General features: G+C 50.3%; 1 protein-coding gene across 2 annotated transcripts in view; it reads right to left on the bottom strand.

Moving 5' to 3' along the window:
• Positions 1-80: 80 nt before the first annotated feature.
• Eng (endoglin) overlaps positions 81-20,804 on the bottom strand; it is a 38,135-nt gene continuing 17,411 nt past the window's right edge. The window contains exons 3-15 of one of the 2 annotated variants that reach the window (NM_001010968.3): positions 13,842-13,982; positions 11,711-11,873; positions 10,834-10,999; positions 10,164-10,284; positions 9,697-9,868; positions 8,635-8,777; positions 4,754-4,891; positions 4,491-4,529; positions 3,902-4,018; positions 3,350-3,601; positions 2,001-2,055; positions 1,002-1,103; positions 82-854 (exon numbers count right to left, since the gene is read on the bottom strand). In NM_001010968.3, coding sequence (NP_001010968.1) covers positions 730-854; positions 1,002-1,103; positions 2,001-2,055; positions 3,350-3,601; positions 3,902-4,018; positions 4,491-4,529; positions 4,754-4,891; positions 8,635-8,777; positions 9,697-9,868; positions 10,164-10,284; positions 10,834-10,999; positions 11,711-11,873; positions 13,842-13,982 — 1,734 coding nt within the window. In that variant the 3' untranslated portion in view covers positions 82-729. Of the gene's footprint in view, positions 1,104-2,000; positions 2,056-3,349; positions 3,602-3,901; positions 4,019-4,490; positions 4,530-4,753; positions 4,892-8,634; positions 8,778-9,696; positions 9,869-10,163; positions 10,285-10,833; positions 11,000-11,710; positions 11,874-13,841; positions 13,983-20,804 lie in introns of both variants that reach the window. The other variant, XM_063284324.1, reaches the window with a different exon arrangement.

Below are 20,804 nucleotides of genomic sequence, written 5' to 3'. Positions count from 1 at the left end.
ACCAGGCCAGCCCGAGGGGTGTACACCCTTGTTCTGTGACATAATGGCCTTTCCCCTTCTCCCAGACAACCCAAAGGGGCACTGGTTTCATGTCTGATTTATTGGTAAATATATGGGCTTGGCCCAGGACCAGCCACCTGGCCACTACCCTCCTGCTGCCAGCTCAATGGATGGGCTGGGAGGAGATCTCTGGGGAGGGGCTGGGCTCCCCCAACCCACCCTTCTTGCCATCTTCTAGGCCAATGAGCTGAGCACCCCTCAGCCTCTGTTTCCCCGACCAAAATTGTGCTAGTCAAGGTGAGGAGGCTCCTGGGGCCAGCCAGATGCAGGTGGCTCTGGGCTAGGCCAGGCGCGTGTCTTGAGTCCTAGCCTCCCACCCTGCCCAGTTCATCAGCACAGGATCCAGCTTGAAGGCAGGGGATTAGGGTTCCACAGCAGCACGGATGTTCACAGCAGTGCGGTGTCTTTCTGTAGTCCCAGGCAGCCATATCCCAGGGCCCCTGGGTTGGGCAGGTAAAGTGGGGTGAGGAGATCCCAAGGTGTTCCAAGTTGGAGTCTCTACTGGCAACAAGCCTCTGCGGGGGAGGCATGAGGAGCAGGTACAGGAGGACGCTCCATCCTTGGCTGAGGGGACAAGTTCATGGCCGATGGTTCCCAGCTTGTGGCTGCTCCGCCTCTCCTGCAGGGCAAGGGCTGGCTGGGGGGCTCCCCAAGGCTCCAGGCTGGGTACTATGCCATGCTGCTGGTGGAGCAGGGGGTGCTCTGGGTGCTCCCGATGCTGTGGTTGGTACTGCTGCTCTCAGAGGAGGCCGGGGCAGCCACTGCCACCACGGGCTCCCGCTTGCTAGGGGCACCTGAGAGGTGTGGGCAGGGGTGGAGGTCAGGGCCCCAGCCAGGACTCCCCACTTCCTCAGAGGCTTCCCAGGGTGTGCCCTGGGGTGGTGTGGACCGGCCCTGAGCACTCACTGTAGGAAGGGGGTGGAGAGGCTTGGGATACTCACGTGTGTGAGAATAGATGTACCAGAGTGCAGCTGTGAGCAGGGCCCCAATGAGGAAGGCACCAAAGGTGATGCCCAGTACAGAGGGCAGGACGAGGCCTTTGCCTGTGTGACCAAAGGAGGGTCAAGAGAGTCAGTGCATTCCAGCCTGAGGCCTGTCCCTACCCTGGCATGCTGTCCTGGGTCACAGGTATTAGCTAGTTTCAGTTGAGCCAGTGACCCGTCTTCTCCAAACATAAATCTTGTCATCTACCTCAGTTCAGTACTAGGCTGAGGGCCCAGGCGGCCAGGGTTTTTGGGCCACCCTCCTATCTCCAAAGCACCGCAGATAAACACCTTTATGGATAGTATAGTGGGTGCAGGAGATGAGAGGGTCTGCTCTGCCTGCTGTGTGACCTTAGGTCAGTGCCTCCCTTACCGGCTGCCCCACCTCTGCACCTTACACCGGAGTCAAATGAGACAGCATCTCAGGTTACTGCAGCTTCACTCCCGTCTTTTACATAGCCCTGGGCCCTTAGTCAGGACTTCCTGTCTGCGCAAGAAGTTTAGGAGCCCTGCATTCTCAGTCTGGCTGGGGGTGAGTACATGACGTCCTAGACTACATGGCATGTCTCTGCCCCGAGCAATAAGGACTCTCTTGAGATTAGACGTTATCAGGCCAAAGGGGTTTCCTCCACCCTTGAGGTGTCAAGGAATGAAGGGCCTTATACCATAGCTAAGGTCCCTTATGTTCTGTCCAGGAGGTCAAGTCCTCCATCAAGGTGCACCAGTGACTAACGGGACAGAGATGAACCAGTGACTGAGGGGACAGAGATGAGGCCCAGGAGGGTTTGAGGGCTGGGAGGCTGTCCGTGGCACTCAGCAGTGTTCCCCTGTTAAGATGCATCTTACTGCGAGCTCCTCAGGCTGCAGGGCCTGAGAAACCTTCCTGTCCTCCCAAGGGCTACTGCCACATCTCCCCACCAGCGTCTGGGCTCCATTCCAGGGCTGTTCCCCACTCACCAGACAGGTCAGGACTGACGATGTTCAGGCGCATGGAGACAGTCTTGTAGACTTCCTGAGGAGGGGGAAGAGTGGTAAGTGGTCCACATGGCAGCATGTGCTTCTCCCTTGCTACCATCCCAAGCCTTGGCTGAGTCCTCTGTTCAACCATTTTCAGGCTGGGAGCCTACAGGTAAGTCCCAGGGAGGTGAGAACAGCAGGGTAGCCTATGGCTGCTGTAAATGGTCTCCAGGACTCCCAGAGGCCTCTGATGGCCATGTGGTTAGTAGGAGCTCAGCATCTGTTACCCAGTGCAAGCCGTGAGCCACAAGCCAGGTCAGCCCAGACGCTTGGAGGCTCAGGGCCTGGAAGATAGGTGTGGCTGTCAGGGTGGGGGGTCCCGGATTCAGGAAGTTGTTTTTTGTTTTTTGTTTTTTGTTTCTTTTTTTTCGGAGCTGGGGACCGAACCCAGGGCCTTGAGCTACCTAGGCAAGTGCTCTACCACTGAGCTAAATCCCCAACCCCAGGAAGTTTTGAGTCCTAGAAATCGGAGTGTTCTTGTGAGTGTGTCAGGGCTGAGGGCCTGAGAATGGAGACTCACTGGACAGTAACAGGTTTCCTGAGATCAGTCACATTGGTGATTGCCACATAGGTAGGTGGGTGGGTGGGATTCTAGAGGAAGTGAGCAACTAGGTGGGCTAGTGGAAATTTTGAGAAGGATGGATGCTCGTGGATGAGTAGATAGAAGGGTAAGATGGGTGGGCAACTGGTAGGGGGAAGGGAGGTAGGTGGATATATGAGTATGTGCATAAAGGGATGGATGGGTAAGAAGGTAGGTGGATGGGTGGTTGGGTAGTGTCCATGGATAGGTAGGTAGACAGTCAGATGGTGGATAGGTGGATGGGTGGACGGGTACATGGACTGATAGACCTAGATGGGTGAGTGGTAGGTGGATGGGTGGGTACATGAGTTGTTTGGAAGGGTGAGTAAATGGTTGGGTATGTGGGTGGGTATATGAAGGAATGGTTGGGCTTCTGATGCGTGGGAAGGTGGAGTCCATGAATAGGTAGGTAGATTGATGGGTATGTGGATAGACGGGCTAGGTGGGCAGATGGTGATAGATGGATGGTAAAATGTGCAGAGGATGAACGTACAGATGGACAGTTGCAGCTGTGTATATATGCTAACGCCACGGCTTCAGTGAGGCTATAGGTGAGTGCCCCTGATAGCCAGGCTGTCAGGCCCCATGCCTGGCTCTCACTCTACTGACTGCCAACTGTTTCTAGATCCCACAGCACTGTCACCTCCATCCCTTCAGACCCCAGACCCATAAGTGTCCTTGAAACCAGACTGGGGCCATGCCCACTCACCTGGGACAAGGTGCTAGGGTGCAGGGCTAAGTTGCAACTGAGGGTGCCAGCTGCGGGTGTGGGCACCATGTAGACACGGAGGAGAAAGCTGAAACGTGGGTCGCCCTCAGGGCTTGGGGACAGCAAGCTCACACAGCTGCCCTTGGCTGCTCGACTCTGGATGAGTTCCACCATGTCACCTTCTGGCCCCAAATCCAGATGGCAGCTGTCTAGCTGGACTGTGACCTCAGAGGTCAATGGAGACATGCTCACCTGCACAGACAGGCAGAGGGGAGGAGATAGGATATCCTTAGCCCTTCACTGACGGCCTGGCCTCGTGAGGTAAGCCAGAAGGGGAGACCCCACCCCTCTGAATAAAAGACAGGAAGGGGTCCCTCAGAGCAAACAGGAAGGACAGGGTGACATTGCAATTTGCAATTCCTTTTCTGTCTGTCCCACACAACCAGGCTGGCCTCCTCCATCCTCTGGAAGGTGACATCCGATCCTCTCTCTAGCAATGTTGGGAAGAAAGGCCCACAGAAGACTCAAGGAGTTAAGCGGGGTGCTCAGTACCTGTACGAAGCCCTGCTGGCCTAGCTCTATGGTGTTGGATGCCTGGAGGAAGTGCGGGCTGAGGTAGAGGCCCAGCTGGAAGGAGAGGCTGTCCATGTCGATGCACTGTACCTTTTTCTGTGGGAGGACACGGGGAGACGGGCAGTTTGAGTGGGGTGGCAGCAGGAAATCGCCTAACTCCCACCCTCACCTTCCTTTAAATAACGAACTCATAATTCTCAGATTTGTCACTTGGCTTTGGGCTAATGGGAAGAAACTTCACACCTCTCAGTACTGCTCCTAAGACCCCTAGGGGTTGGGTCTCTTCTCATGCTACAGTTTATAACCAATGACCAGCGAGTCCCAGGAAGGTTAAATGATTTGCCCAAGGTCACACAGCCACGGTGTGCTGCTAGTCGCCAGGATTTAAGAGTCTAAAAGCTTAACCCTCAGCAGTACTACTGCCATTGTATGGAAGGGGAGACTGAGGCACACTGGAAACACAGGCCTGAGTTTCCTGAGGCCTGCTCCCTGCTAGGCCAGAAAGCGGCCCCACGCCAGCAGCACACCCTGAACCAGTTGGAGAGCATTGTGGGAGCATCCATCTCACCCGAAGTGGTGGTAAGCCTGATGGCAAATTGATGATCACCTGTGAAGACAGCCGAGAAGCTGGTCAGAGGCAGAAAGCCCCAGAGGACAGCCCGCCTGCCAGACCCCAGTTATGGATGGGATGGCCAAGCTTCCCATCAGTCCTGCTCCCTGCTCCCAGAAATGTCCCTCAGCCCCGGGGGATCAGTAAGGTGCCTGGGGGTGGGGTGGGGTGGGGGACACCAACTCTGCAGGATTTGGTACCTTCCTGATCCCAAGCCTTACCTCGTTGCTGATCACATGATCTGTCACTTTCATGCCGCAGCTGGAGTAGGTGCTACTCAGGACAAGGTGGCCGTCCTGGTCTTTAGCCTGGCAGCTGGAGTCCCAGAAAGCCAGGCCTGTGATGGTGCACTGTAGAGTCTGACCCAGGGGAGAAGGACATCGTCAGGGGCCTGGCATTGTCAGGTCTCGCTGTCACTACCGAAACACTGTAAATACTGCTCACTGGAGCTGTAGAGATCGCTCAGCGGCTAAGGGCCCTGGCTGTTCTTGAAAGGACCCACGTTCAGTTCCCAGCACCCATCCCATGTCAGAACGCTCACAGCCAGCTCCGAAGGAGGACTCCTAGCTTTGTGGACAGCTGTAGCCATGTGCATGTACCCCTGCCCTACACATACTTTAAAACTCAGTAGAATGAATCGTACTGAAACCTTTCTAAGGAAACATGGATGGTTCATCAGAGCTCTGACAGACTTCTTATTGTCTGCATTGCTGGGAATTGAACCCAGGGCGTTTGAGTGTGTGTGTGTGTATGTGTGTGTGTGTGTGTGTTGTTTTGCCTAAATGGGTGTGTATATGCACCACATACATGTAATCTCTTCAGAGGCCAGCAGGGGGGCATTAAACCCCATGAAACTGGAGTAATAGATGGTTGTGAGTCACCATATAGGTTCTAGGAATCAAACTCAGGTCTTCTGAACAGCAAATGCTTTTAACTGCCCAGCCATTTCTCCAACCCCATCTTTTTTTTTTTTTTTTTTTTTTTTGGTTCTTTTTTTCGGAGCTGGGGACCGAACCCAGGGCCTTGCGCTTCCTAGGTAAGCACTCTACCACTGAGCTAAATCCCCAGCCCTCTCCAACCCCATCTTTATACTTAAACTTTTTTTTTTTTAGCTGGGTGGTAGCGGGACACACCTCTAATCGCAGCACTTAGGAAGCAGAGGCAGGAGGATCTCAGGGCAGCCAGGGAAACCCTGTCTCAAAAAACAAAACAAAACAAAAAAAACAAAAAACAAAAAACAAAACAACACCACCAAAAAAATAAAAATAAAAAAACCAAAACCAAAAAAAAAAAAAAAAAACCAAAAAAACAACCAACTACAAAAGTTCAAAGGTTAAAATAAGGATCTGGAGAGATTGCTCAGTTCCCAACACACATGGCAGCTTACAACTGTCCATAACTCTGGCTCCAGGGGATCCAGCGGCCTCTTCTGGCTTCCATGGGCACATGTGGTAAACAGACTTTCATGCAGGCAAAACACCCACATACATTTAAGAAAATATTTCAAATTTTGTTTTTGTTTTTTAAGTTAAAAGTTAGGAATAGTGGTGTGTGCCTTCAACCCTAATCCCTCAGGAGACAGGCAGCCAGATCTCTATGTTTAAAACCATCCTGGTCCACAGAGCAAATTCCACAGTACATGGTACACAGCCAGATTCTGACTCCCAAAATAAAAGCGAGTTACTGTAGGGGGCTGAGGCACAGCTCAGTGGGTACAGAACAGACTCGAGACATTTTTGGGACCCCATGTGGGTTCCAGCCCCAGCACTGGGTGCTGGGTGGGGGAAGGGAGAATTGAGTGAAACAGATCAGAGTAGGTACACACATGTGTTTTATTTGTTTGGTCTAAAGCTAACTGAAAACTGGGCACAGTGTCCCATGCATAGAATCCCAGCATACTGGAGGTGAGGTGAGGGGGCTCACAGGTCAGAAGGGAAGACGAAGATTTCCTCCATTCTGTGCAGGGCACACACCTTGAATCCCAGCTGCCAGGAGGCAGAGGCAGGTGGATTGATCTCTCTCTCTCTGCATTTGTCTCTATGTGCATATATCTATTCCCCATTCTAGTTGTTATATTCTAAAACGTATGCATTTAAAATTGTGTGTGCGGTTTATATACTGTGTGTGTGTGCTTTGTGTGTGCAGTTTATATACTGTGTGTGTCTTGTATGTGTACAGTTTATATACTCTGTGTGTTTTGTGTGTGCAGTTTATATACTGTGTGTGTCTTGTATGTGTACAGTTTATATACTCTGTGTGTTTTGTGTGTGCAGTTTATATACTGTGTGTGTTGTGTGCGTGCAGTTTATATACTGTGTGTGTCTTGTATGTGTACAGTTTATATACTCTGTGTGTTTTGTGTGTGCAGTTTATATACTGTGTGTGTTGTGTGCGTGCAGTTTATATACTGTGTGTGTCTTGTATGTGTACAGTTTATATACTGTGTGTTTTGTGTGTGCAGTTTATATACTGTGTGTTTTACGTGTGTGCAGTTTATATACTGTGTGTGTTTTATGTGTGTGCAGTTTATATACTGTGTGTGTTTTATGTGTGTGCAGTTTATACACTCCGTGTGTTTTACATGTGTGCAGTTTATATATTCTGTGTGTTTTACGTGTGTGCAGTTTATACACTCCATGTGTTTTATGTGTGTGCAGTTTATATACTGTGTATGTTTTATGTGTGTGCAGTTTATACACTCCGTGTGTGTGGTCTATCCATGGTATATACACCCACACACAGGTGTTCCTGTGTAGAGGGCAGAGTTTGATATCAGGTATTGGGCACCTTATTTTTTAAACTAAATTACTATTGATATTGAGTGTGTGCCAGGGTAGGGTACAGAGGGAAGGTCAGAGCACAGCTCAGTGGAGTTGTCCCTCTCTCTACCTTTACATGGGTTCCAGGGATTGAACTCAGGTTAGCAGGCCGCATGGCAAGTGTTTGGTTTTTTTTGTTTTTTGTTTTTTGTTTTTTTTTTTTTTTTGGTTCTTTTTTTCGGAGCTGGGGACCGAACCCAGGGCCTTGCGCTTCCTAGGTAAGCGCTCTACCACTGAGCTAAATCCCCAGCCCCCATGGCAAGTGTTTTACCACTGGGTCATCTCATTGGACTCATCTACCTCATTCGTTTGAGAGCCTCTCTCTCTGTCTCTCTCACAACAGGGTCTCACTACATAGCCCTAGCTGGACTGGAACCCCCACTGTAGACCAGGCTGGCCTGGAACTCACTGTATAGACTAGGCTGGCCTTTGAACTCACAGGGGTCCGCCTGCCTCTGCCTTCCAAATGCTGGGATTAAAAGCACAGGCTACCATGCCTGGCAAGACTGGGAGGGTCTCCTACTGACCCTGAACCTCACGGATTGACTAGCCTGGCTGGACAGAGAGGTCCCAGGGTCCTTTTTTCTCTGCCTCCTGGTGCTACAGACCCATAATAGCCCCTCATGCTTGTGCAGAAAACACTTTGCTCCCTGAGCATCTCCCCAGCCCGGACGTTGTCTGTCTGTATTTATCACTCATGCAAAGGCCCATGGTACAAACTTCTGTGACTGCCTGGCTCAACCACCATTAAGATTAATAATAATCACTAAACCAGGCAGTGGTGACACACACCTCTGATCCCAGCACCCAGAAGGCAGAGTCAGGCAGATCTCTATGAGTTCAAGGCCAGCCTGGTCTATAGAGTGAGTTCTAAGATAGCCAGGGCTACACAGAGAAACCCTGTCTCAAAAGGAAAACCAAGATTAATAATGACTATCTAATGTCAGCATTATTATTACTTGTTTTTTGAGATTGGGGCTCATGTAGCCTAGGCTATCCTCAAACTCTCTACGTAGTTGAGGATGACCCTATTTTCTTATATCAACCTTCTATGTAGCCCAGTCCAGCCTGAAATTCACCATCCCCCTGGCTCAGTCTCCCGGGTTCTGGGAATATCAGTGCATGGCTCTGTGCTCTGTTCAGCCTGCATTTCACAAGTGAAGAGACTGAGTCTTGCATAGTAATGTGACTTGCTCTTACTGCCTGGGCTGGATCCCTGACACTCATGGCGAAGGACCAGCTGTCCGTGCCATCACAAGGAGGAGGGGCAGGGCTTTACTTACCTGCACGAGTTTTTTATTGAGTGCCAGAGTCATGACGTCATTGCCACACTTTGGCTGAATCAGGGACATGAGTAGCTCAGGGCTGCACGTGTCCTTGGGAGGTGTGGTCACAACTGGTGCAGGGGAGGTCTGGAGCCCACCACCTGTGGGGCGGGTGGAGTGGACAGTCACTGGGTGCTCACTATGGGCACTTGAGCTCTCAGGTGTCTAACCATTGTGGTAGATGAGGCTAACGAGGCTCAAAGAAACCGGCCTGGGGGGTTGGGGATTTAGCTCAGTGGTAGAGAGCTTGCCTAGCAAGCGCAAGGCCCTGGGTTCGGTCCCCAGCTCCGGAAAAAAAAAAAGAAAGAAAGAAAGAAAGGAAGAAACTGGCCTAGGTGGGGCGGTCTCTGGATAGCCCACCTGGGGACCCAGCCCATATACACATGGTCACCAAACCCAGGCAATATTGCTGATGCCAAGAAGTGCAAACTGACAGGTGCCTGATATAGCTGTCTCCTGAGAAGCTCTGCCAGAGGGTGACAAAGACAGAGGAGGATGCTTGAAGTCAACCACTGAACTGAGAATGGGTCCGCATTGGAGGAGTTAGAAAAAGGACTGAAGGAACTGAAGGGGTTTGCAACCCCATAAGAACAACAGTAACAATCAACCAGAGTTCCCAGGGACTAAACCACCATCCAAAGACTGATTACGAATGGACAGACCCATGGCTCCAACTGGCTATGTAGCAGAGGATGGCCTTGATGGGCACCAATGGGAGGAGAAGCCCCTGATTCTGCCAAGGCTTGATGCCCCAGTGTAGGGGAATGTCATGGCTGGGAGGTGGGAAGGGATAGGTGGGTTGGTGGGGGAACACCCTCATAGAAGCAGGGGGAGGGAGGATGGGATAAGGGGTTTATGGATGGAAAACTCAGAAAGGGGATAACATTTGAAATGTAAATAAAAAAATATCCAAGGGGGGGGGGGAGAAAGGAACTGGCCTAAGCTCAAAGAACAGAGAGCGGCAAGTGATGGGAAGGGAGGAGCAACAGGGCTGGGGACCGGCACAGGGTTGAGGCTCACCGCAGCTGGAGACCGTCAGGGAGACATCACTGGTCAGAGGGATCTCTACAAAGGTTACTATGCTGGCATTGAGCTTGCGGGCCTCCCCGATCAGGCCTTGGGGTGTGTCTGGGAGCTCGAAGCCTTTGATGTTGTTTTCTGGAAAGATCTTGATGGAGTATTCACCTGTGGTCTGAAGTCAGAAAGGGGGAGTCAGAGCCTTACCTACGGAGACTCCTACCCTTCACCCGTGCCTTGCTGTTCCCTTCCCCTTATCCTCTCCATTTCCCCTTTGTCCTCTAACCCAGCTCAGAGTTTGTATCTTTAAGGATCTTCCTTGGCCCATCAGGCTAGGTTAAGGAATTCCCTGGCCCATCGGGAAAAGCTTCCTGGAAGAGGCCTTTAACAACGTAGATGGGGGTAGGAAGCTGGGGCGAAATAACCATGGTGTGCAAGGTCTCAGGCTGGGGTGGGGGTGCGAGGCTCACCCAGATCTGCATATTGTGGTTGGTATCGATGAGCCAGGAGACGTACGGGGGACCCTGCAGGATGAGAACGGCATCCCCAGATGTGCAACTCAGTTTCACCGTTACCGTCACTGTCCGGGGCCTGCAGCAGGTAGACAGGTCGTGGGCTTGAGCATGGAGACAGACCCGGTGTGTTGGTTTGAATGAGATGGCATCTCTAAGTCTGGGGCATCTGAATACTTGATCCCAGTTTGGGAAGGCTTAGGGGCCTTCCTGGAGAAGGTAGCCCACAAGGGGTGGGCTTTGGTGCCCTCTCTGCCTCCTGTCTGTGTGGTTCAAGATGTGAGCTCTTAGCTGTTGCTCCAGGTACCTGCTACCTCCACTCTGCGGTTGTGAACCCTCTGGAACTGCGAGCCCAAAATAAACACATTGCCTTGGTTGTGGTGTTTTATCTCGGCAATGGGAAAGTTAACACATCGGGAGGCTGGGATCTGATTGGGTAATACACTCGGAGGTCAGGATCTGATTGGGTAATAGGATCTGATTGGGTAGCAGGATCTGATTGAGCAATATACGCGGAGGATAGGATCTGATTGGGTAATACACCCAGAGGATAGCATCTGATTGGTAATACACCTGGAGGATAGGACCTGATTGGGGAGGGCCATGCTCAGGAGGCCAGCACCCTTACCCGGCCTCAGAACCTGATCGAATCCTCAGGACATAGGCCTCCTTGTGTCCAGTCACACCTTCCAAGTGGCAGCCTTGGACTGGTGTCTGGGTTCGTGGTTGCCATTCAAGTGTGACGCCCATGTCCTTCTGAGCTTCTGGGAAGCAGAAGGGTGGTGCCTTTGGGTCTGTGGAGACAAATATATCAGAGGGTCTTACCCCGCTTTCAGACAAGGCAATGGTAGGGACATTCAGGACAGAGCCTAACAGGTGGGGGATGGCTTACTAGCTGAGTAGCTGAACTCGGTTTCCTCCTGTGTCAGCACAGCGTTAACATGACAAGTGAGCCAAGACACACATCAAGTAGTGCAGTACCCCCAGCCCCGCCTCCGCCCCAGCCCCGCCCCAGCCCCACCCCCGCCTCCACCCCCACCCGGCACAGGTCAGCTGTCTTTCTTCATTGTTTTTGGCATTATTTTGAGACACAGTGTCTCACTGAGCCTGGCTCACAGATTTGACTAGACTGGCTGACCAGCAAACCCCAGGGAAACCTTGAACTTGCAGAGTGAACTTGCAGAGGATGGGCTTGAATTCCTTATTCTCCTGCCTCTGCCTCCTGAGTGCTTAGATTACAGGTCCTTACCACCATGCTAGTCTAGGGCTCTAGGGCTTAACCTATGCAAGCACCCTATCAACGGAGCCGCATCTCCAGCCAAAAAGCTGGCATTTCTCATCCGATACCTGCTGCAGAAGCAGTCACCAACTTTGAAGGGCACCATCCAGCCTGTGTGACTTTGGGCAAATCACACGCCACTGCAGGCTGGTAGTACCCAAGTCAGGGGTTTGTTCAGTCTCTTCTGCAACTGAACCTGAACCCAGAAGCAACCGATGGAGCTGACCTTGGCCCAGCCGGAGGACAATGCTTTTGGGGTCATCCAGTGCTGCTATGGAGGTAATGGTGCCCTTGGTGGCTGCCCAGTCGAGGATCTGTGTCTTGGAGGTAAAGGATGGTAGTGGTGTGCTGTTGACTTTTGGTCCTTTGAAGACCTCGAGGCTGGAGTTCTGTGGAGACACAGAGTGCTGAGTCACTTCCTACCTGCCGGTCAGGAACCAATCTGAGTCAGCTCAGTTCATTGGCAGAAAAGAAGTCAAGACCTCAAATGACAAGGCTTAGAAGTCGTCAGTCGGGGGCTGGGGATTTAGCTCAGTGGTAGAGCGCTTACCTAGGAAGCGCAAGGCCCTGGGTTCGGTCCCTAGCTCCGGAAAAAAAAAAAAAAAAAAAAAAGAACCAAAAAAAAAAAAAAAAAAAAAAAAAGAAGTCGTCAGTCAGCCCAGAGCCCCCAGGTACCTCTTCTAGCACAGCCATATTGGCACCATCTTCCTCCTGCATGTGATGGCTACAGACACACGTTTGTCCATCTGGTCTTGGCCTTAGCCTCACCACGAGGCACTTATTCAAACCATGTATAATGGCATCAATGTAGCAACTGTCTGTATCCGTCTGCACTCTGGGTTCAGGAAGGGAAATCTTCTTGTCCACTCCCCCCCCCACACACACACACACTTGACACATTGTAGGCCCCAGCCATTGTTCATTGCGGATCTGTTATGCCAGCTGCACCTTCATACCTGCCACACACAGTAGGTACTGCGGATGCATGGGGAGGGGAAAGTGGAAGGGGAAAAGGGGGAAGGTATGAGAAAACAGTGAATGAGTGAATGGAAGAAAACAGATGAGGTGCTGCCGACCCTGGGAGCTCATCATTCAGAAACTAGAGAAGTCGAAGTAATAGAAGGTACAGGATATTTACTTAATAAATAACAAAAACCAAGGCTTGAGCCTGGCAGTGGTGGCTTGTGCTTTTAATCCCAGCACCTGAGAGGCAGAGGCAGGCAAAACTCTTGAGTTTGAGGCCAGCCTGGTCTACAGAGCGAGTTCTGAGACAGCCAAACCTACATAGAGAAACCCTATCATGAAAAGCAAAAAACAGGTCTGGAAAGATGGCTTGGATTTAAGAGCCCAGGTTCAGTTCCCAGCCACCCACATGGTAGCTCACAACCATCTGTAACTAGCGTCCTAGGGAACGCAATATTTTTCTGGCCTCTCTAGGCACAAGATCTGGTACGCAGACACACATGCAGACAAAACACTCAAGTACATAAAATTACATTCGATTTAATTTCGAAAAGAAATGCAACCCAAGACCTCTGGCTGGCTGGGGACAGGGAGTCTGGAGAGATCCCAAACCCCACTGCTTCCCTTAGGGTCCTTTGGGGTCTGTTGGGCCAAGAAAAGAAATAAAGAGGACTTCCTGGAAGAGGTGACCCAGAGGACTCCTTTGAGCTGAAGAAGCAGCAGCAGGAGGGATTCAGGCTAGATATTAAGGGGGACTGCATGGCGCTCAGAGGAGATATAATAGAACACACTGCCTGCTCTGAAGGCTTTAACCTCAGTAAAACAGGGTTACAGCCGTGACTCAGGCGCATGGCGCTTATCGGTCTCCTGGCTTATGCCCCGCCCAACACTGAAGGCAGGCCTCTGACCTCTGGGTGGTGATCTGTTACAGATGACTCAAGGCTGTCACTGTGAGTGTTAAATGCAAGTAAAAAGGTGCAACCAGGCTAGGCTGCAGCTACAACCCTCCAGCCAGAGCTTGCCTTACAAGTGCACACAGAACCCTGGCAGCTCCCAAACCCTGGGAAGGAGGTGAGGAAGGGAATGGAGGGAGAGGCACCATGGGAAGGTCTCTAGGACCTGACTTCCCCTCTCGGTGATAAAGAGAAGGATACTCTGGGAATGGAAGCCAGACCCTTGCGGTTGGACTTGGGAGGGGATTTTCCGTGGTGTCCCCACCATGCTGGTCTGTGTGTCCATCTGTGAGAGGGCCTTCACCTTTACTGCCCACCTCTGCCTCCTCTGGCACCTTCTGGTCCTATCCCTGCCTTTATGGTGTGCTGCGTTGCTCACAGAAAGGGACACCAGGCAGGGGCTTCCCATAGCCTGCCTGGAATTAGGGATCATACACTCACGTAGACCAAGTGCAGTGGGATTTCTGGGGCCTGGAGCTTCACCAAGACATTCTCGTTCGAAATGAAGACCAGAAACACCTCCCGAGTCTCAGTGCCATTTTGCTTGGATGCTTGAAGAGTCAACTCCACCTCGGACTTCCTCTGGGGAAAAGTCATGGACATAGATATATCAGTCAGGTTTTGCTTCATGTATGGTTGACGACCATTCCATAGGCCATCCCTGACTTGACCTATCTTCTCGCCAGTTACCTGTCCGCAAAGTAATGCCTATCCCCTCGCATGCCTAGAAAATGTAAGAGGGTTTCAGCAAGCGCGACCGCCAAGACCGAGGACCTGAGTTCAATCCCCAGGACTTACCTGGTAGAAAGAGAGTCCTGACTCCTACAAGCTGTCCACAGAGCTCTGCACCAGCCCTGTGATGCATGCACGCGCACACACACACACACACACACACACACACACACACACACACACACACACAATCAATGCCTGCACACACATACACGCACACACTAAGTAAATAAATACAAATTAAACGAAAAATAAGAAGGAAAGAGGGCGTGAATGAATGAGTGAGCTTGGTCTCAACCAAGCAAAGAAAGAAGAACAAAACTATGACAAGTCTGTGCTTCACATAGCTTTCAGGATTGCAAGGTCATCCTTCCCTTCCTCCTCCTCCTCCTCTTCTTCCTCCTCCTCCTCCTCCTCACAGGTTCTTCTTTTGTGCCCAGGCTAGCCTCGAACTCTTTTTTTTTTTTTTTTTTAAATTTATTATTATATATAAGTACACTGTAGCTGTCCTCAGATACACCAGAAGAGGGCATCGGATCTCTTTACAGATGGTTGTGAGCCACCATGTGGTTGCTGGGAATTGAATTCATGACCTCTGGAAGAGCAGTCGGGTGCTCTTAACCGCTGAGCCATCTCTCCAGCCCTAGCCTCAAACGCTTTACTCTTCCTGCCTAGCTCAGTCTCCCCAGTGCTGGAACACTCAGGATGATTTCCACTGAGCGCCTGTTGTGACCTGGACTGTAAGTATCTAAAAGCTATGCTATGCATGGAGACAGTGAGTTGTCTCTCACTGTCCTCTCTCTTCCCTCAGTTGTCCCTGGGAGGCCACTCTGATGCCGGCTTACTCGAGGCATTCACAATTGTCCCTCGATCAGGGGATTCGGCTCAGTAGCAGATCACACGCGTGTGCCTTGGTTCCACCTGAATTTACACATGAGTCCCACAGAAACAACCTAAAAGGTGGGTACCATTAAAGCTCTCACAAATTGGGGCTGGGGATTTAGCTCAGTGGTAGAGCACTTGCCTAGGAAGCGCAAGGTCCTGGGTTCGATCCCCAGCTCCGAAAAAAAGAACCAAAAAAAAAAAAAAAAAAAAAACTCTCACAAATTGGGAAACCGAGTCACAGAAGTGAGGTCTCTTGCCCATGAATGACCACGCATAAGGCTGGCAACGTCACACTTCTGTCAAGAAGACTAAGAAGAAAAGATGACTAGATCAAAACGAGTCTTCTGAGCCCATGAGAAGGTGAGGGTTGGGGAATGAGCAGGAGACAAAGGCCCAAGTCGGTGCCTCAGAAGTCTCACAGTGTCTCTGAGAACAAAGACAAGTGGAAATCTTCCCAGACACAGTCTCTGGCAGTTCCTGTAGGCAGCTTGCAGCCGGAGAGCTGATTGCAAGCGTTCTCCTCTGTCGCAATAGAACACGGGTTTAGCACAGAGGCATCCGTGGAAAGTTTTAGGGTCTGGCTTCTAATCGTCTCCCTGTTGTTTCCCGGACTGAAGTCACAGAGCCAGAGACAAGCGTTTCAGTCCCTGGAAAAATCTGCTCAGAAATATTTCCGCTACTCTGTAAACGACCCTCTTAATCACTCTTTGTGTTCAAGGTTAGTCTTCACAACGGCAGAGGAAAGGAGAAAATGGTCTCACTTTGTTTTCAATGCTTGCCGAGTGGTTTTATTCTGAGAGTGCTCGCTCCTGTTAGGTGACCCTTATTTTAAAACTTTGTTTTGGGTGTGTGTGTGTGTGTGTGTGTGTGTGTGTGTGAGAGAGAGAGAGAGAGAGAGAGAGAGAGAGAGAGAGAGAGAGAGAGAGTATATGTATGTGTGAGAATGTGTGTGTGTTTGTGTGTGTGAGAGAAAATATCTGTATGTGTGAGAATGTGTGTGTGTGTGTGTGTGTGTGTGTGTGTGTGTGTGTGTGAGAACACACAAGTATGTGTATGCATGCACATGTGGAGGTCAGAGGATACCTTTGGGAAGTCAGTTTTCTCCTTCCACTGTGTGGGACGGACTTAGGGCTCAAACTCAGTGATCAGGCTTGGTGGCAAATGTCTTTATTCACTGAGCCATCCCAAAATCCCCTAGGTTACTTTTTAAAAAGATTTTATTTATTTTATTTATGAGTATACTATAGGTATCTTCACACACACCAGAAGAGGGCACCAGATTCATTACAGATGGTTGGGAGCCACCATGTGGTTGCTGGGATTTGAACTCAGGACCTCTGGAAGAGCAGTCAGTGCTCTTAACCGCTGAGCCATCTCTCCAGCCCCGTAGGTTATTATTCTTAAATGAGTCTTCTCACAGTAAATTATAGTGTAAAGAAAAGATGCATTTCAGACATGTGGAAATACTACTATTACTACTACTATTAATAATAATAATAAATCAACAATAATTTACGGTGTTATGGAGCAAACCCAGCCTTGTGCTTGCTCAGCAAACATTCTACCCTTCAGCTGTATCCCCAGCCTACATTCCTGTCTACTAATGGGTTTAAAAATCGATTTCATAAGTATCTTGTTTTATTAACGTTAAAAATATTATGCAGTCAGGGTTGGGGATTTAGCTCAGTGGTAGAGCGCTTGCCTAGCAAATGCAAGGCCCTGGGTTCGGTCCCCAGCTCCGGAAAAAAAGAAAAAGAAAAAAAATATTATGTATTTTAAGCTGGTTGTAGTAGTACACAACTTTGATCTAAGCACTCAGGAGGCAGAGGCAGGAAGATCTGTGAGTTCGAGGACAGCCTGGTCTACATGGTGAGTTCTGGAACATCCAAGACTCTGCCTCTCAGTATATATATAACATTTCTTTTTTTTTTTTTTTTTTTTGGAGCTGGGGACCGAACCCAGGGCCTTGCGCTCGCTAGGCAAGCGCTCTACCACTGAGCTAAATCCCCAACCCCATATATAACATTTCTAACACTAAAATCAAAATCAAATGCTGGAGGGGAATAGAGCAATGACTCAGCAATTAAGAGGTTGTTTTGTTTTGTTTTGTTGTTTTGTTTTGTTTTGGCTTTTCCTGAGAACTTGAGCGTGGTTCCTGGCACCCACATCAGACAGCTCACGACTGCCTGTAACTCCCTCCATCCAGCTCCAGGGAATCTGACACCTTAGGCCTCTGTGGGTACCTGAACTCATGTGGAGGTACCCACATACAGAGGTCTACATAATGCATATACTTTTCTTTTGAAACAGGGTCTCACTATGTAGTCCTTGCTGTCACGGACTGTAGATTGGGCCGGTCTTGAACTTGAAGAGATCTACCTGCCTCTGCCTCCCAAATAAACATAAATGGGAAGGAAGGAAGGAAGGAAGGAAGGAAGGAAGGAAGGAAGGAAGGAAGGAAGGAAGGAAGGAAGGCAGGAAGGAAGGCAGGAAGGCAGGCAGGCAGGCAGGCAGGCAGGCAGGCAGGCAGGCAGGCAGACATTTATTGGACGAAAGCACCTGGCCCACCTGGTGTTGGGCCCAGTGTGCTCACTCTGATTGCTGTGTACCATTCATTAACTCGAACAACGAAGGCTGGCTACACAGCTCTATGTGTCTGTATTTTCTTTTTCTTTTTTTTTTTTTTTTTTTTTTTTTTCTTTTTTTCGGAGCTGGGGACCGAACCCAGGGCCTTGCGCTTCCTAGGCAAGCACTCTACCACTGAGCTAAATCCCCAACCCCATGTCTGTATTTTCTTTAGGGACAGGGTCTCTCCCTGAACCTGAAGCCTGTCATTTCCGTTAGACTGCACACTTCACACCGGTGGGTTTTACCTCAGTAGAGTAATGGCGTGGCTGTGACATATTAGGGTTCAATGGACTTCATGCTCTGCTCTGTGCTGAGCACACAGCATGTGCAGGCTGACCAAAGTGGACACAGGGATTTCCCAGCTTCCAGGCTCTAGAACGGAAGTCACCCAAGGAGAGTGGAGACAACAGCCCAGGACACATGAGCCAATGAACGCTTGTGTGGAGCTCACAGCACCTGGCCACCCAGTAGCAGATCATTTCCTGCGCCCCTCTAACCCAGACAGCCACCCGCTCCATCCGTGCGCCTCTAGAAGGAAGACTTCAAGACTCACATAGGAAATAGAGGGATTCAATACTATGAGACATGCGCAGACAGGGAGATGATGTCATGCCACCCTGGGAGAATACCCATGGGCTGCAGCAGCTGGAACTATGAGCAGGAAGAAAGTGCCCTGGACATGAACCTGCAGCTACTTGACCATAGCTCCTATCCCTTGGTGCCTTCCTTTACTCATCTGTGAAATGGGAGCAGGAGAGGGCTGGAAGCCTAGATCAGGAGGGGCCCTGGATAGAGGAAGTGAAGAAAATGAATCAGAGGTCAGGGCACGGTCATGCCACGGGGGACCACGGGTCAGGAGGCCGGGGCTTGAGGACGCCTGTGACAAGTTTCAGCAATTCTTCCTGAATTAATAAAGCAAACCGGCCACCCGGCTGTCACCAGGGCCTCTGTACAGAGGAGGGGTCTGAGAGAAACTGAGGCCCCAGAGTAAGCATCGAGAGACACAGGGAGGCTCAAAAGCAGAGTTCCCAGGGGGCTCTGTGCTCCCAGACCTAGCTGATGACTACCAGTTACCAGAAACACGTAGCCAGGGTTTCCACAGTAAACACTTCCCTTCCCTCCACCCTGACTCACTGTGCCAGCCGTTTGCACGCATGCTGGTTTCCTTATTTCATCTCCTGAGAGGTAAAAGAAGGGTCTGCCTGCCCACAGTCTGGGCTGCCCATCCTCAGGATGGATCCTGGGCATCTGGAGGCCCAGCAAAGGTGGCAAATGTGTCAGTTCTTTTGTCCCCAGGCCTGCCAGCATGGGCTTGCCCTATTCCCTCCCTGAGTGGGTGGGAGGGAGACCAGGTGCTATTTTTGTACCAGCTGTCCCTCTGATGCCATTGTTAGCCCAGTGGTTGGTGTCGGGAAAGGGGGATTTCAGTGAAGAGGCCCTGAGTATTAGTAGACGCTTATAGAAAGCCATTTCCAGCAATTCTTCTAGGAGTGGAGCCTTGGGTCTGCCTGCAGCCCCCACCCTCCCAGGGCCAGCCTAGAGGAGGCCCAGGTCTGCCTCAGCAGACTGCGACAGCACACACAGGAAAAGAGTGTGTGTGTTGGGGCGGGGAGTGTGTATGTGTGAAGAGTTCAGAGCCAGACCGACCTGAATTAAATGTGGCTTTGTGACTCTGGTCTGTCTTCCTCTCTGGGTCTTGGTTCCCTGATCTGGAGCAGGAGCTCGACAATCTACCTGCTCACATATATGTGTGAATATGGAGGGATCCAACCTCATAGCTGGGTGTACGATGCCCAGCTCTGCTCCTCTGGGTCCACTGGTAGATTCTACTATTGCAGATGGGAGTCTTTATTTGTATTTTAAGAGGTGAGAACTTGGGCTGGAGAGATGGCTCAGTGGTTAAGAGCACTGACTGCTCTTCCAGAGGTCCCGAGTTCAAATCCCAGAAACCACATGGTGGTTCCCAACCATCTGTAATGGGATCTGATGCCCTCTTCTGGTGTGTCTGAAGATAGCAACAGTGTACTTATGTGTAATAAATAAATAAATCTTAAAAAAAAAAAAAGGTGAGGCCTTGCCCTGCGATCAAGTGATTCTCCTGCCTCAACTGGGAAGCAGGAATGTGACACTGCAGCTGGTCCCAATTATTATTAGCATTATTATTTTGATGACGATGACAATGGCTTTTTGAGACAGGCTTTCTCTGTCTAGGGGATGTGTGCTATCACCTCATTTTGAAACAGGCTCTCATTGTGTGCAGGTCTGGCCTCAAACTTAACATCTTCAGTCTGGATACTGGGGTTACAGGCATGTGCTATCATGACTGAGTCCTGAATGAAATGTTTTCAGTTTGTGTGTGTGTTGTGCATGTGTGCATGTGTGCGTATGTTGTGTGTGTATTGTGTGTGTTGTCTGTGTGTGGTGTGCGTGTGGGGTGTGTGTGTGTGTGTGTGTGTGTGTGTGTGTGTGTGTATTTGCAGGTGCCAGAATAGGGATTCAGATCCCCGGCTCACAGCCACCTAACATGGGTGCTGGGAATCAAACTGGGATCCTTACAAAAGCAGGTAGTGCTCTTGAGGGCTGAGCTATCTCTCTAGCCCTAGTCTGTTTTTTTTTTTTTTTTTTTTTTTTCCTCTCTTTTGAAACAGCTATGGCTGGCTTGGAACTAGCTGTGTAGACCAGGCTGGCCGGAGTTTCTGCTTCCCAATAGCTGGGACTGAAGCGATGTCCTGCCATATCCAATCTGAAAATATTTTTTTTTTTTTGGTTCTTTTTTTTCGGAGCTGGGGACTGAACCCAGGGCCTTGCGCTTCCTAGGTAAGCGCTCTACCACTGAGCTAAATCCCCAGCCCCTGAAAATATTTTAAGTGTCTAAATGTACTTAAATGCATTGTGTTTGAGCTGCATACAGTGGCTCATGCCTGTAAGTCTGGCACTCAGAAGTCACAGAATCCCTGCAAGTTCAGTGACATGGACTGAAGGACTGGATAAGCAAAATGAACTAGCTGCATGCTGTCTCCGAGAAGCACACATAACCAACACAGATACCCAAAAACTTCATATCTGAGCATAGAAAACAAACTGCCAAGTAAATGGGAGTTTATTCTTATTCCAGACAAAGTCAACTTGAAGCCAAAACTAGTTAGAAGAGATAACGGG

The sequence above is a fragment of the Rattus norvegicus genome, chromosome 3 (assembly GCF_036323735.1).
Source record: "Rattus norvegicus strain BN/NHsdMcwi chromosome 3, GRCr8, whole genome shotgun sequence".
NCBI classification, from domain to species: Eukaryota; Metazoa; Chordata; class Mammalia; order Rodentia; family Muridae; genus Rattus; species Rattus norvegicus.
This window is presented reverse-complemented; position numbering and strand designations above follow the sequence as displayed.